General features: G+C 29.2%; 2 protein-coding genes and 1 long non-coding RNA gene across 5 annotated transcripts; 2 read left to right on the forward strand and 1 right to left on the reverse strand.

The window, feature by feature from the left end:
- Window positions 1-77: 77 nt before the first annotated feature.
- Window positions 78-7,700, forward strand: LOC107366452 (neuropeptide F receptor-like). 3 transcript variants are annotated; one of them, XM_015934064.3, is made up of 4 exons: window positions 78-839; window positions 1,831-2,130; window positions 5,929-6,156; window positions 6,926-7,700. In XM_015934064.3, exons 2-4 carry the CDS (start codon window positions 1,860-1,862, stop codon window positions 7,507-7,509), a joined length of 1,083 nt encoding a protein of 360 aa, XP_015789550.1. In that variant the 5' UTR covers window positions 78-839; window positions 1,831-1,859; the 3' UTR covers window positions 7,510-7,700. The 3 variants fall into 3 exon arrangements, with proteins under 3 accessions (XP_015789550.1, XP_015789548.1, XP_015789549.1); XM_015934062.3 differs by having other exon boundaries at window positions 87-825; XM_015934063.3 differs by having other exon boundaries at window positions 108-699.
- A 1,013-nt stretch (window positions 7,701-8,713) lies between these two features.
- On the forward strand, window positions 8,714-9,203 carry LOC149093741 (uncharacterized). The gene is made up of 2 exons (XR_016198925.1): window positions 8,714-8,854; window positions 9,046-9,203. It is a non-coding gene; the product is annotated as an uncharacterized LOC149093741 (long non-coding RNA).
- A 312-nt stretch (window positions 9,204-9,515) lies between these two features.
- LOC107366453 (uncharacterized) lies at window positions 9,516-10,994 on the reverse strand. The gene is made up of 2 exons (XM_089267968.1): window positions 10,414-10,994; window positions 9,516-9,887 (listed from the first exon to the last, which is right to left on the reverse strand). Exons 1-2 carry the CDS (start codon window positions 10,582-10,584, stop codon window positions 9,810-9,812), a joined length of 249 nt encoding a protein of 82 aa, XP_089124094.1. The 5' UTR covers window positions 10,585-10,994; the 3' UTR covers window positions 9,516-9,809.
- Window positions 10,995-13,653: the final 2,659 nt, after the last annotated feature.

Raw genomic sequence — 13,653 nt, forward strand, 5'->3', positions numbered from 1 at the left:
GTTGTTATAGAAATACACTAACAGTTTAAAAACGCCTCAGCAGATGTCACAGTTTACAGTTTAATATCAATTCATTTTTTGTTTTACTGTAACAATTTAGTAAACATAATTTTACAATTTTTATTACAATAGATTGACTGAACTCTCACCAAGATAGGAATATAATAAACATGGAATTGATAGGAGATTCTTGATGGGAGGTTATAATAGATAACTAGACTCAAGCGCAGATTCGTTGACAGGATTACTGTGAAAACTTGTGTTCACCATAAAGAAACAAAATGCCAACAACTTGCTTAGTGTTTAACAGTGACAACAACTTTAATTGTTATTGTACGTTTTATGCCTCCACAACGGTACAATCTTTTTTATCCAGTGATTTGTTGATCAATAATTTGTAAATCAGTTATTCTAATTGTGTGTTTTAGCATAAAAAAATGGACAAAGCAGTTTTCACAAGAAACCAACAATTGTAAAGTGAAATAATTGCCACAACTGTTTTTATAAATTATTGTCATAGCTATTGGTCGTTTTTTGTTTCTTGTGATTTGTTGACATGAATTAAATATTCTAATGAGCATATAATGATTGATATAAAATTGATTCCACTACAGTTATTACTCCATTTAATAATGTCATTAGGAAACTGTCAACAGCCAACTCAACAGCAACAACAGCAACAACCTCATCAACTTGATGGTAATGTTATTTCATCTCTTATTAACCATCCATCGTTTAAACACAATTTCACCGATCATTATAATGATGAAAAAGATGATGATGAGGATGATGAAAACCCCTTACATGGAGCCAATAATTCTGAAGGTGTGTTAATACTGGTGAGTCTCATGAATGATGAGATATAAAGAAAAGTATTGAAACCAAAACTGGTTGAATTTATGCAAAAAAATGCACAAAAAAGCTGATAATCAACAATTTCTTCTTGAATAACGTCAATCTAAAGATTAAACATTAATTAACCATTAATTATCCATCAATAAAGTTGATTGTTTCAAGTGTTGAAATCAATCAATGAGTTGAAAGTGAATCTCCTTTTAATTAGGAAAATGAATTTCTGATCACTTGATAATTTGTTCTGGTTTTCACTCCTCAGCTCTTCACATTTCAACCAACTTGTGATGCCAGTAAAGACAGGATCAACCAATTGAAATGTTAATAGTTAATTTATTAACATAATCAACTAAACAATAATAAAGTAATCAATTCTCATTAACCTTTTTCTGGTCAATACAAAAGAGAGACAGAAGCAACAAAAGCTATTGTAAAGGGTAACAAAAAATGTAATACACAAAAAAAGGCTTCAACCAATTGATTGTTATGACCAAAATGAGGAATCAAAAGACAAAATTTTATTTCTTCTCCATCACTTTCATCATCTTGCTCGTCATCTTCATCATCATCATGATTGTCATCAATATTACTGTTGAAATCATGCTTAAATAATAAATATCCGGAATGTAATTCATGGCGATACAGAAGATGGCAAAAAAAGATGATTGAAAAAGTGCATGATATTTTTCCTTCAACTAATCACATTGTTGATGATAAGATATTAGCTTAACCAAGTAATACATCTTTGCCATCAGACAAAAAAAAAGCTTTCATTTTTTCCATATTGAATCTCATGAGGTTATTATTAGATTAAACGATGCAAATATGGGATGAAAAGGGTCAAAAAATTTTGATGATAACCTGAAATGACTTGGAGTGACCCGAAAGGGAATGAAAAATTGAAAAAATTATCCTAAAATCACCAAATGATACAATGTTTCAATCATATTAACATCTTTGTTTCCTCTTTCATTACAGATCCTCGCTATGAAATATTGTACCACAACATGAGTGAAATTATGCAAAAATTACAAACATATGTTGCTAATCGAGCCATTGATGATACATCATTTACCTATTTAATGATTGCTTACATTATTTTAATTATTCTTGGTGCCACTGGGAATGGTTTAGTTTGTATGGTTGTTATACGTAAGCCTTCAATGAGGACGCCTCGAAATGTTTTCATCATTAACCTGGCCATTTCGGATCTACTGCTTTGTCTCTTTACAATGCCTTTTTCACTGGTTGAAATTGTCCTCAAATTTTGGCCTCTAGGTGAGTAGAGACACAATTAAGATTTACAATTAACCAGAAATCCCACAATCAATCATAAAAGCTCAAGCAAAGGCAAAACAAAACATAAATACAAAACATAAATACAAAACATAAAATACAAAACCTTTCATTTTAACCAGTTTTTTCATGTTAACATTCAATCAATTGAGAAGCTTGATTTATCAGACTTTGGTTGTTCAATATTAATCAGATTTTTTTCATCAAATTAAGAGTGAATTAAGCATTTTGTCTTGTTATTTAAGCTGCATTTGTCTGCTTCTCGTTATTGTTGTTTAGTTTTTCAGCAACATTGTTATGTTTTTATTTTGTCTCATGTTTCTCTCATCAATTTTATGTAAATGTATTTTTTTGATGTTTCATCAAAATGATTTACAGAGATAATTTTGTTAATTTAGATTGCTTGAGACTGATTTCATTCATCCATTAAGATTACATGTTGCCTTGTTGTTCAGGTAAAAGGCTCAATCTTTTTTGATGTCCTTTCAATATATAAATCAACAGTGATAATGGTTAATCAAATATTCATAAGAAACTTGTTTACTTTGATAGGATTAACTAATACTTCAAGTCTCTGATTTGTTCAGATTAACTTTTCTTGTTCAATATTAACCGATTGTTCAACTAAACATGATTATCAACATGATTAAAGCCCAAGTTTTGCAAAGCAAATAATAAATCAAACATAAGATTAACATTTGTTTGGTTAATAATTTTTCAATCTTTTCAATCATTTACATTACATTAATTTATTAAATTCAATCAAAGGCCAAATAAATTATTTAAAAGATACATTAAAAGGATTCCAAGCAACATCAACTCAACCAGATTCATCTAAAAATGATTTCCAAGTTGACCATTTCAAGATTTACATTTTCACCCAAATTTGCAAAACAATTCAAATGACAAAATCAATAGCTGAACCAGATAGAGTTTCAAATCGTTAAATAATCGCGATTAAATCCCAATATGGATTGAAATTTCCGATCTTATAACTCAATTTACTTGCCATTTACATATAAACATATTCACGTCTAAACATCTGATTGAGTAAAATCTGGTGAAATATCCTTAGAAGTGTATTTAGTTAAAGTGTTGGAAATTCATTTTCAATATAAACATTGAATTTTCACCTGATGGTTGAGGAATAACAAAAAGTGATTTGTAAGGAAGAAATGAAATTGAAAGTTAAACAGTGAAAACAAATGTCATATTCAATTGAACAATCCCTTTATGACATCCAACAATGGAAACAGGTGAAATGAACGGAAAATAATTGATATTGAATATGGATTGGAATATGAATATGGTGAAAAAAATTTGATGAAAGGAAAATCTGATGAGAAAGGTTGAATCATGAAGTGAAAAAATGATGAAATTTGATGAGCAAGAAAAAAAATGGAATGAAAAATGAAATTATTGAGACATATTTCGTTTCAAATCATTCCAATCTCTGAATCTCAGCTTTCCTTGGTCAAAATCAACCTCAAGTTGACTTATCATTCCTCATGTCCAAGGTAAGCGAAAAAATGGTAAAAAAAGAAGTTTCTTTTATTGTCATTTTCAAGATGATTTCATGAGGAAACTCAGAAAATATGGTAAAAAAAGAAGTGAAGTACAAATAGAAATAATATTTTTCTATTGACCATCTAAAGGTTAGTTAACATTGGTGGCCAATCTTATTAGTGGTCAGTTGAAGGCTCACCCTTTTTGTCTGTCAAATAATGAGATCGATGATTAGTTATCAAGGATTGTGTTATAATGAAAGATCAAGCTGATTAAGATGGACAAATGTTGTTTATTGTACAAGCTTGGCAACAAGTTGAATCCATGAAAACAAGTTTTCACATTTCGATCAACAATTAACCTAATCATGATAATATGTAACAAGATTTGGTAAGCCAACAACAAAAGGTCTTCAAAAATGCTCTTCTCTTAGCATCTTTAAGCTTTCGGCTTCTCAATCAATTAACTAACAAATTGTCTTGCTAATCATTTCAATTTGCCAAGGAAAACAAATTGATTTACAAAAGTCAATGGCAATGTTAACTTGAAATCTTGTTCACTATTTTTTTATCGCTACTGTTTGGTTGTAAATCAACCCAAAATATACCTAATCATTAGCATTATTATTAACACCCTTGATTAATTTGTAGTCGTGTTTACTGTTACTCTGTCACTTCAATTATATTAAAACTTAATCATCTGTAATCCTTTTGTTACCACAAAATGTTAACTCAAGGGAACCTCAAATTCAATTTGAAACGACTAATAAATTGATTCCAATTGGATTTGAAATTGAAGTAAAATGAAAAGGCAAAAATAATACAAAAAACCAGAAAATCAAAACCAAGTGAAATTGAGTCAAGTTTAGGTTCAACTTTGGTATCAAAAAGAAAGCTCAACATTTCCATTTTCAAGAATTGATTAGCTTTTCAAATTTCCAATTTAAATCATTGTAATTGCTGTTAATTTCATCGTAATTTAGACTCATTTTGTACTTCAATTTTCACTTGCTTTTTAACCAGAATATTGTAGCCATTTTTGCTTCTTTAAATGGTTAACTATTAAGATTATTGTCTGATGATTTTGCTTGATATTTACAGTGAATTTGAAAAGTATATTCAGATATCGGATAAAACAGGGAAGCTTTGATTCAACTGGGAGTGAGAAAAGTAAACTTGTTTTGTTTTTACACTTTTAATGTTCATCTTTACCTAACAATGCTATTTTATATCAATAAAAGGATGGAGAGAAATGGACTGAATACTGAGAAATATCTTTATTAGGATATATGGAAGTGAATAAATATTTTGATAAAAAATGTCAAAAGTTGTAAATTTGTGGAGTTTACATGAAAAATAATATTACAAATAAAGAGTGAATCTGCAAATAATGGGAAAAATTAAGCTTTAAAGTGTTGAATTATCTCAATATTTTGCCAATTTTTGAACTTTCATTAAAAATTTGATTTGCTTTTTATTTCCTTTATTAATATTTGTTTTGTAATGTTAAGGTAAAAGTTGAGGTCAGTTGAAGATTGAATAGGAAAAAAATAAAAGACGGATTGACAGATAATTGAATCAAATTGAACTGATCAGATGTATTAGATGATAACAGTTGTTTGTGTCAACATTTCCGATTCAAGTTTGATGACAATTTTTGTTTCCTTTTCACTCCATAATTTTGGATCAATCATTCGGAAATAGTGAACCAAAGAATGACTTGATTAGATGAGCAACATCATCAAGAATATCATGACGATCTCAATGCTAAGAATAGCTTTTCCAGTTTCCAAGTAAAAATGATATTCAATGTTTGGTCAGCAATCATACAATTTCAAGATTCAAAATGTTTTCCTTCAAAATTTTGTATCATTTTCAAAGCTACAACAATAGATAAAAGCTTGAAAAGCTTGAAAATGCCATTAAAATAAAGTCGATCAATTATTTTTGCTACAAAAATACAATTTTTCATTTGAAATGACAGAAGAGACAAAAATAGCTTAATTAACCATCGATTAACAAACTAATTAACATTTCCAATAACATTTGTATTATTAGAGTTGATCCATTTATTAGTTTCAATTGATCAATTATTCATAAATGTAATCAATGGAATCAATGTAATCCTCTATCGCCTTAGACTGGGTTTACATTTGATTGATTGCCTTCTTGTTTTGGGTTAACCTGAAACCAAATTGAAAATATTCATATTCACTGATGATTGATTGTCAGTGCTGTAAGCTTTTCTGACTTATTCATTGTTTCATTATCACAGGTGAAGCCACATGTAAATTGGTCGCTGGACTTCAAGCCACTTCAATATTTGTCTCAACAATCAGTATAACTGCAATTGCTTTGGACAGGTACAAAGTAATTGTCAATCCTAATTGTGAACCTTGCCATCCAATCAATACATTTATAACACTTTCCGCAATCTGGATAACAGCTTTGGCCCTATCAGCACCACTCTTCATTTACCGAACCGTTGAAAGTCACAGTATAAGTAAGTATTTCTCACCATTACTCAATCTCGAGACTTTAATTTGAAATGAACACTAATCAGTTTAACCATGTTTACCAGGTTTTCAGTTGAATTTCATTAATTAAATTTGTTGGATTGATTTAGGCAAATGAAGAAAGTAAATGTTCAACATTGATGGATATTAACATTTCTCGAGGCATTTATTTTAAAGAAATGAAAAAAGACACAATTTCTTTTTCTTTTGTTTCCATGTAATTTTCACCATTTCAAACTGTAAACTTCATGATAATCCTCAACTCCTCAGGGAAGTTGTTATTGCTGAATATCATTGTTCACTGTTGCAAATAGATGGTGAAAAAAAGTGTTCAATTATATAAAAGCAAATAAGAATGTTTTCAAACGTAAAAATTATCAAAATTCAACATCTAATGTTTCCCCTGAATAATTTAATGATGTTTCGATGTTTCATGAATCATTTTTAGCTGTTCTTTTGTTTGATTATGAATATCAATCTTACTGAAAATGCCTTCCATCTGATCAAGTTTTGTCTCTGAGTTCAACTCTAAGCTTTTTCAAATCATTTTGGACTTGAAATGTTTTAATATTGCAATGGAAATGAAATGCATTACAATCAATACAATCTAAATATTAATTTTTCATTTTGTTTCCTTCAATGAGATCAACAATTAATTTTTAATGTCTATTGATGGGAAAATTTGGATAAATTTTGGGTTCCATTGAAAAGCTAAATAATGTTTCCATTTGATTTTTTATCTTTTTTTCAATTTAGACATTTTATGGCTCAAATCAATTGATTATTGCATTGAAAAGTGGCCAATTGAACATGGACGAGCTTTGTATTCAATATTTTCCATGATATTTCAATACGTTTGTCCTTGTATCATAGTTACTGTGGCTTACATCAGAATCTTGAGGAAACTCAACTATCGAATGGTTCAGAAAAAAATGGGAACCACTTTGGCCGAGAAACAGAGAAGGGAAAAGATTAAACAGCGAAAAACTCGCCTCTTGTTAATATCGATATCATTCATTTTTGGCATCAGCTGGTTACCTCTTAATATTGTCAATATTGTGGCCGATATCTACTTTCCTTTTGACAATTCCCAAGTTTATCGGATATTGTTTGCTTGCTGTCATCTTGCTGGAATGTCTTCAGCCTGTTCCAATCCACTTTTATATGGGTTTCTTAATGACAATTTTAGACGAGAATTTAGGGAATTATTTATTCGTTGTTGTCCTTTCTTGGTCACTTCAACGTCGACCTACACTGATAATGAAGATCGAGTTGATTCAATGTGTCTTCAAACCTATACAAGGGAACCAATTTCATCAAGACAAGATCCAGAAAGGTGAACCAATGATAAAAATATTACCTTTTTTTTGCGCTTTCATATTATAATGTCCAGTGTCAATCAAATGAGTAAATGCATTTTGACAAGAGATGAAAGTTAAAACATTAAAAGAACCATTTTACAGCTTTTGTATTGATATAAATACTCAATCATTTGAAAAACACCATTAAAATGAACATCTTTATTCATCTATTATTATTATTTATTATCTTACAATTGTTAATTCATCAAAAATTGGTTTAAAAGATTGAACTTGTACCAACAGATGGAGGCATTTGCGCACTTATTATCAAGCTGGTGATTGTTATTGTGATTGTAAAGTGATTTTTACTTGTTTTTTTGATACAGTTTTCAATTAATTTAATTGCTCTTTCAACTTTTCAATTTTTACAAATTGAATTAAATTATTGACTAATTTCAAAAGGTGAATCTTGATTAATTCAATTAATGCTTGTATTTGTAAGTGTTATTCTTAGAAAGTCCCTTTCTCCTGCCATTTTATATCTACACTAGAGTACTTCATAACTTGGTAGAATTTCGTGTTGGCGCCACCTATTGGATTGACCATTTTAAAACCATTTTTGTTCAATTATTTAATTATTTTGATGCGAATATCTTAAAATTTAGTCAAAAAAGTTGAATTGGCATGTAAACTTTACTGGAAAATGGGTTTCCTGCAGAATTAATCAGCCTAATCTCCTAATAACTAAAGGTCTTTTTTGTCTATCCAGCTCTTGACTCTCATAAAGACGCGAAAATGTTCTTTTCTATTGAATAATCAAATTATCGTGTTTTTGACTTATTCTGATTTATTTGACAAGAAATTTTTACTTATTCTAGTAAATTTGACTCGCTAATTCAACTTTTTGTAATAAAATTTGAGTAATTTTGGTTGAAACAATTAAAAAACCCCTTTAAATGGTTAAATCCAATAGGTGGCGCCAACACGAAATTCTACCAAGTTATGAAGTACTCTAGTGTATTGACATTTATATCAACATTTATACTTCATTTTTTGTTTTATTTTTGTGTTTTTCTTGTGATTTTTGAGTCTTACTTCCCATTAACGGTCGGACATTTCGTATTACAGTGCGATTAAGCATAAATGCTAAGCCTGACTTTCTTATCGAGTCAAATCCCTATTCCTTTAGTGAAATGATCAATAAAGGAAATGCTTTTTACTTTTTGCTGTTTTTTCACAATATCAGCCAATTTAATTAAATAAACTTGGAAACTAATTAAATTTCATTCCATTCGTGTTCTTAAGTAGCATTTGAACACGCTTTCCATCTAATTAATCATACATCAAATTGTTTAATCTACCATTTCTGTTGAAAACAATTGAGGTAAGTGAAGACATATTAAACATTGAAAATATCCCGTTACAGTTCTTACCAAATATTTTATTGATTATTCAATGTTTAAAATGAAATATACTCCGAATTAACCCATTTTCACCTTAATTTCAAGCTCAGTATCTTTTTATTCATGAATCGTTGCCTATTTTCTTTAAAAATATTTACCTGTCTTTTTACAGAGTCAATCGTACCGTTCCTCGCGATCAACCCGAATTGAAATGGATTTACTATCTTCACCCAACAAATTTCAATTATTTGGAATGAATCAAATTGTTTTTATTATTTAGATATTTGTAACACCTTTAATACTTGTTAACAACTGTCATTATGAACGGTTCTAGGAGTTTTATTTAGTTGGTTATTTATGTGGTTTAATAGATGATTTGAATTGATTAGCTATGATTAAATTATGAGTTGAACAGCAAATCAAAGTAATCATATACAAGTTGGATAAGTAATTTGTGTTGGGAAAGTCGTTCATTTTATTCGTTTGCATTTTCAATAGCAATTTGAATTCAACCTTCTTATACAGACTACTTATCCATCCTGTAATTCAATTGATTATCTTGATTTTAAGAAACGTTCAGAATTGATTCGAAAATAAAAAGAAACAAAAGTAATAATGAGACACACAACAATAGACATTACATTGTAGTGAATACAATAACTTGATTTACATTTAATTCATTTTTCTCTTTTTTAGTTGTATACAATCAGATAAAGTTTCAGCATTATTATGACAAATAGTCGGTGTGTTCATTAGGGTAACTTGTTTGAGTATTGTTTTCAAATAAATAAATTATCAGTAATTTTTGATTGATGTAAATACAAACAGCTCATTCTGTTTAATTGATCAGGTAATTTTTTGCTGGACCAAGTTGATTTAGGACCAATGTTTAATGTTTTGACAGAAAACTTGAAATTAGGTTTAAGGTTTGTAAAATCATCTTTGAAAAATGTCAGTCAAACCATCTATTGCGTTCAATCTTCGAGTACATTGAGTCAATTTTTCGGCCTCTTTCTGGAAAATACGATAAAAATGAAAATAATTAGAAAAAAATAATAAAAATATTCAATTCAATCTTAAATTAGCTGAGAAAGTCCTTTTTTCACTGATTTATCAACACTTATTTAGTCTGGAAATGTTTCCACAAAGTCTGTCAACTCCACGAATAACTAGACTACATGAAATTGATAATCAATCATGAGCTTGTTAGACTTGTTAGACAAATTCAAACTTGGATAATCTCGATATTACTGAAATCATCTCATGATTAAGGATGAATCCAGATTACATGGCTATACCAAGAAATAAATTTCCTCCAATGTGAACAATTGCAAGCTGTGACTCGGAAAAGACTTAAGACTACAATATCCTTAAATCTGATCATCATCTGACTACAGTCAATCTTGGATAAATTAACTAGTCTGTTACAATCAAAAAAACCAAAATGTATCCAAAAGAATCGTCTGAAACAATCCAATATCCAAATACAAGCTAAAAGCTAAGCTAAGATGGCTGGTGGCAAAAAAAAGAGTATACTTACTATTAGAGTTTCCAATAAAGAAGCCAGACGATTCAAATCACAGGATTCAATGGATGATGATGGTGATGACCTTTTACCTCCGGCTCGCCAATCCTTTGAGAAACTCAATTGAGCCATTAAAGTATTGAAAAGAATCAAAAAGATGAAGATTATTGGTAAAATTTTTCCCATTTTGTTACGTCTTCTTACAACAGCAACTCTTTTGGCGGTTAACCAGATAAGGGGTCACTTGTTAATTACGCCGAGTCAAATGTCGATCAATTGAATGAAAGCTCACTTTTAATACGATTTTATACAACAATGTAAATTAATTACTTTGGTTTAATGTTTTAAGTTAATGTTATCTTAAACTAAGGATAAATAGTAATGACTGTGTAAACCTTGCTGGTGGAAACAGTTTGGTCAAATAATTTGATCTACCCTGAATGTTACCAAAGATATAAGTCTAAAAGTGACTGAATTTTATCAATTTTGCTCAACTGCTCAGTTTCTTAGTTGATGATAATATTAAAAATATATCAATAACATTTGATATACACATTTAAACTCAATAAGCCAACAGCTCATAACCTTTTTCATCTCAACTCAGTCCATTACAGGTAAAGGCTCCTCCTCAGCAACCTTTTACATGGGATACATTTACTTTACAATAATCAAATTAATTATTACTGATTTAACCATAATAAAAAATTAATGAGCAAAAATTACAAACTCAATTCTAGACAATTAATGTAAGTTTAAACAGCAAACCATTTAATCTTGCTTTCAAATTCACTTTCAATTTGGGGAATCAAAACATCTGTTGAATGTTATTCAAGTTAATCTTAGCTTTTGCCTCTAATAATTGTTAAATTTTTCAGTTGATTTAAATGTTTTCACCATTAATTGACTTCTTTTGATTCATTTGATTATCTTTGATACAGTTTTACTTGATTGATCAGCTTTCTTGCTTTAATTTCAATCAGTTAGCGTCATAATACACTAGTAGTCAGGGTTAAGTTAAGAAAAGTGGAGATTTTTTTCATAGTCGCCATCTAACAAGAAATAAAAGTACCTTTAAGATCGAACTTAATTTTTTATAGATTTCATTTTTTAGTGTCTCTTAAAACTGTAAATGCTCGAGATGGCGACACCTAAAAATTAACTTAACGCTGACCCTTTTTTGTTAACTTAACCCTGACTACTAGTGTATCAGAAAAACGACTTCCTTAATAATTTACATTACTGAGATGCAGAAAATTCAGGTAAAATTAACCTTTCTCTGTTTAATCAGGGCTAAATTAACCATAAGCAGACTTTTGATTAAGTTAATTAAAATGGATGTAAAAAGCAGATCAAAAGAGCAACATTTTCCAGTTTGATACAAAATTCATCTTTTATTTACGCTTTAAAACATGTAAACCAAGAAGAATCTAGGAAATTGAATTTACAATTTTAATTCCTTAATCACTGTATATGAACTAGTTTAGTAAATCAACAATTTGTATTAAAAGTGTTTAGCAACATTTAAGGCTTGATTCAAAGGGAAAAGACTAGAGTCTTTGCTGGTTGTTTACAGCTACAAAACATCTTATTTAGTCTGTTTTTGTTGATTGTTGGTAATTGATCGTTTAATAATCTGGTAAATTGAGTATTTTTTTATTAAAAATGTGAATTTATACGATTTTTGTTTCATTTGGAATGGAAATTTCAGATTCGCCTTCGCTTATACCTTTAATTGACCTGAGTTTACTGAATGTCCATCTTTAGCTTTTCTGTATCTTTACAATTTTGCTTTTACTTTTCTTATTTATACATTTTGGTTTAAGTTTATTTATAAATCACTAAGAGTTTGAATTGCTTGAAATTGATTGAATAAATATGCGCCATAATTTAACCATTTGATTTTGATCAACAACAGCTATTCAATAGGCTTAAAGATTGTCCAGTTACATCATTCAATGTCCCTCTTCTCGTCATCTTTTCATCTTATTTTGAAGCAACATTAAACAATCTCATGGGTTTCAAATCAACATTAAATCGTAAGATGAAAAGGAAAAGCTTTTTAGTTGAAAATAAACAAATAAAAATCAGAATCAAGTGTATAATCAATCAACAATTATTAATAGTATACATTAAAGTGTATCATCACTTATAAAAAAAGGAAAGTCAATCAACGTAAAGAGTCTCAACCTTTTCTGGTTTGTTTTTATTTTCAAGTAATACTTTTTTTGCCGATTTCATTTCTCCTTCCCAGTGAAAATATCAAAACTGACTATTTGTGTTCAATGTACGTTATTTAATGAATAACAAACAAAAATATGGCAACGTTTACTTGTAATAATTGATGAATTATTGAGGTTAGTTCTGATATCTCTCGGGATGCTGACGAATCTTCAATAAGTGGAAAAGTCTAGTTGAAAGCAACTAAGTGATTGTGCTTTGAACTTAAAGGGCAACAGATCATAAATAATTTGTAAACTTTGATTCCAAAATAATTCAAATATATTAATAGTAATTTATTGTGGGAGGTTTAATTGGCAAGAAGTAGGTGAAAATTATAACAAATTTACATTTGTATGTGATTGTATTGCAGATTACAGTCGCAAGTTGAAGCTTTGTAAGACTTGTAAGACAAGAATATCCAATTCAATTGATCTAACAGGTTTAAATTGTTGCCAGTATTTGACAATTAAATTCAAAACAGTGTCTAAAATTGATTGCTAGGAGTCACATTTCTGTATATAATCCTTGTATTTGAGTATTACTTGATTGGGTTATAAGCTGGTAACAATTGAACACTTGAAGATGCGATGTGATTATTAACTGTTATTGTATAATAATTAAGGTTCTTGTTGAAGCCACTTTGTCTGATAATTAGTTAGATGTTTGATTGAGATGAAGTGTGTTACTTTTAATGAAATATTATTAATTTGTAATGGTAGAAAAGGTTGGATTCACATGGGAAGATATTTTCATGGTTAAAATTAAATATTATACGTTGATGAAAAAAGACGTAGCAACAAATAATTGGCATCTATTGATTGTTTTCATCATTAGGAAATTTCATCATTATTGAACTATATACAGTTAAACATGAGATTCATAATTTTAGGTCTGAATCGATAATCTTTTACAAGCAAATCCTTTTGTCCATAATTGATTTTCAGGTATTGCTTAGGCACATCCTGATTTCTATTTTCTGAATTTATAATAAAAGTATGAGAGAAGCCATAGTGTTATTTATGATTGCATCGTATT

Source organism: Tetranychus urticae, chromosome 2, assembly GCF_039701765.1.
Source record: "Tetranychus urticae isolate SD_2017Ah chromosome 2, NJAU_TeUrti_SD_1.0, whole genome shotgun sequence".
NCBI lineage: Eukaryota > Metazoa > Arthropoda > Arachnida > Trombidiformes > Tetranychidae > Tetranychus > Tetranychus urticae.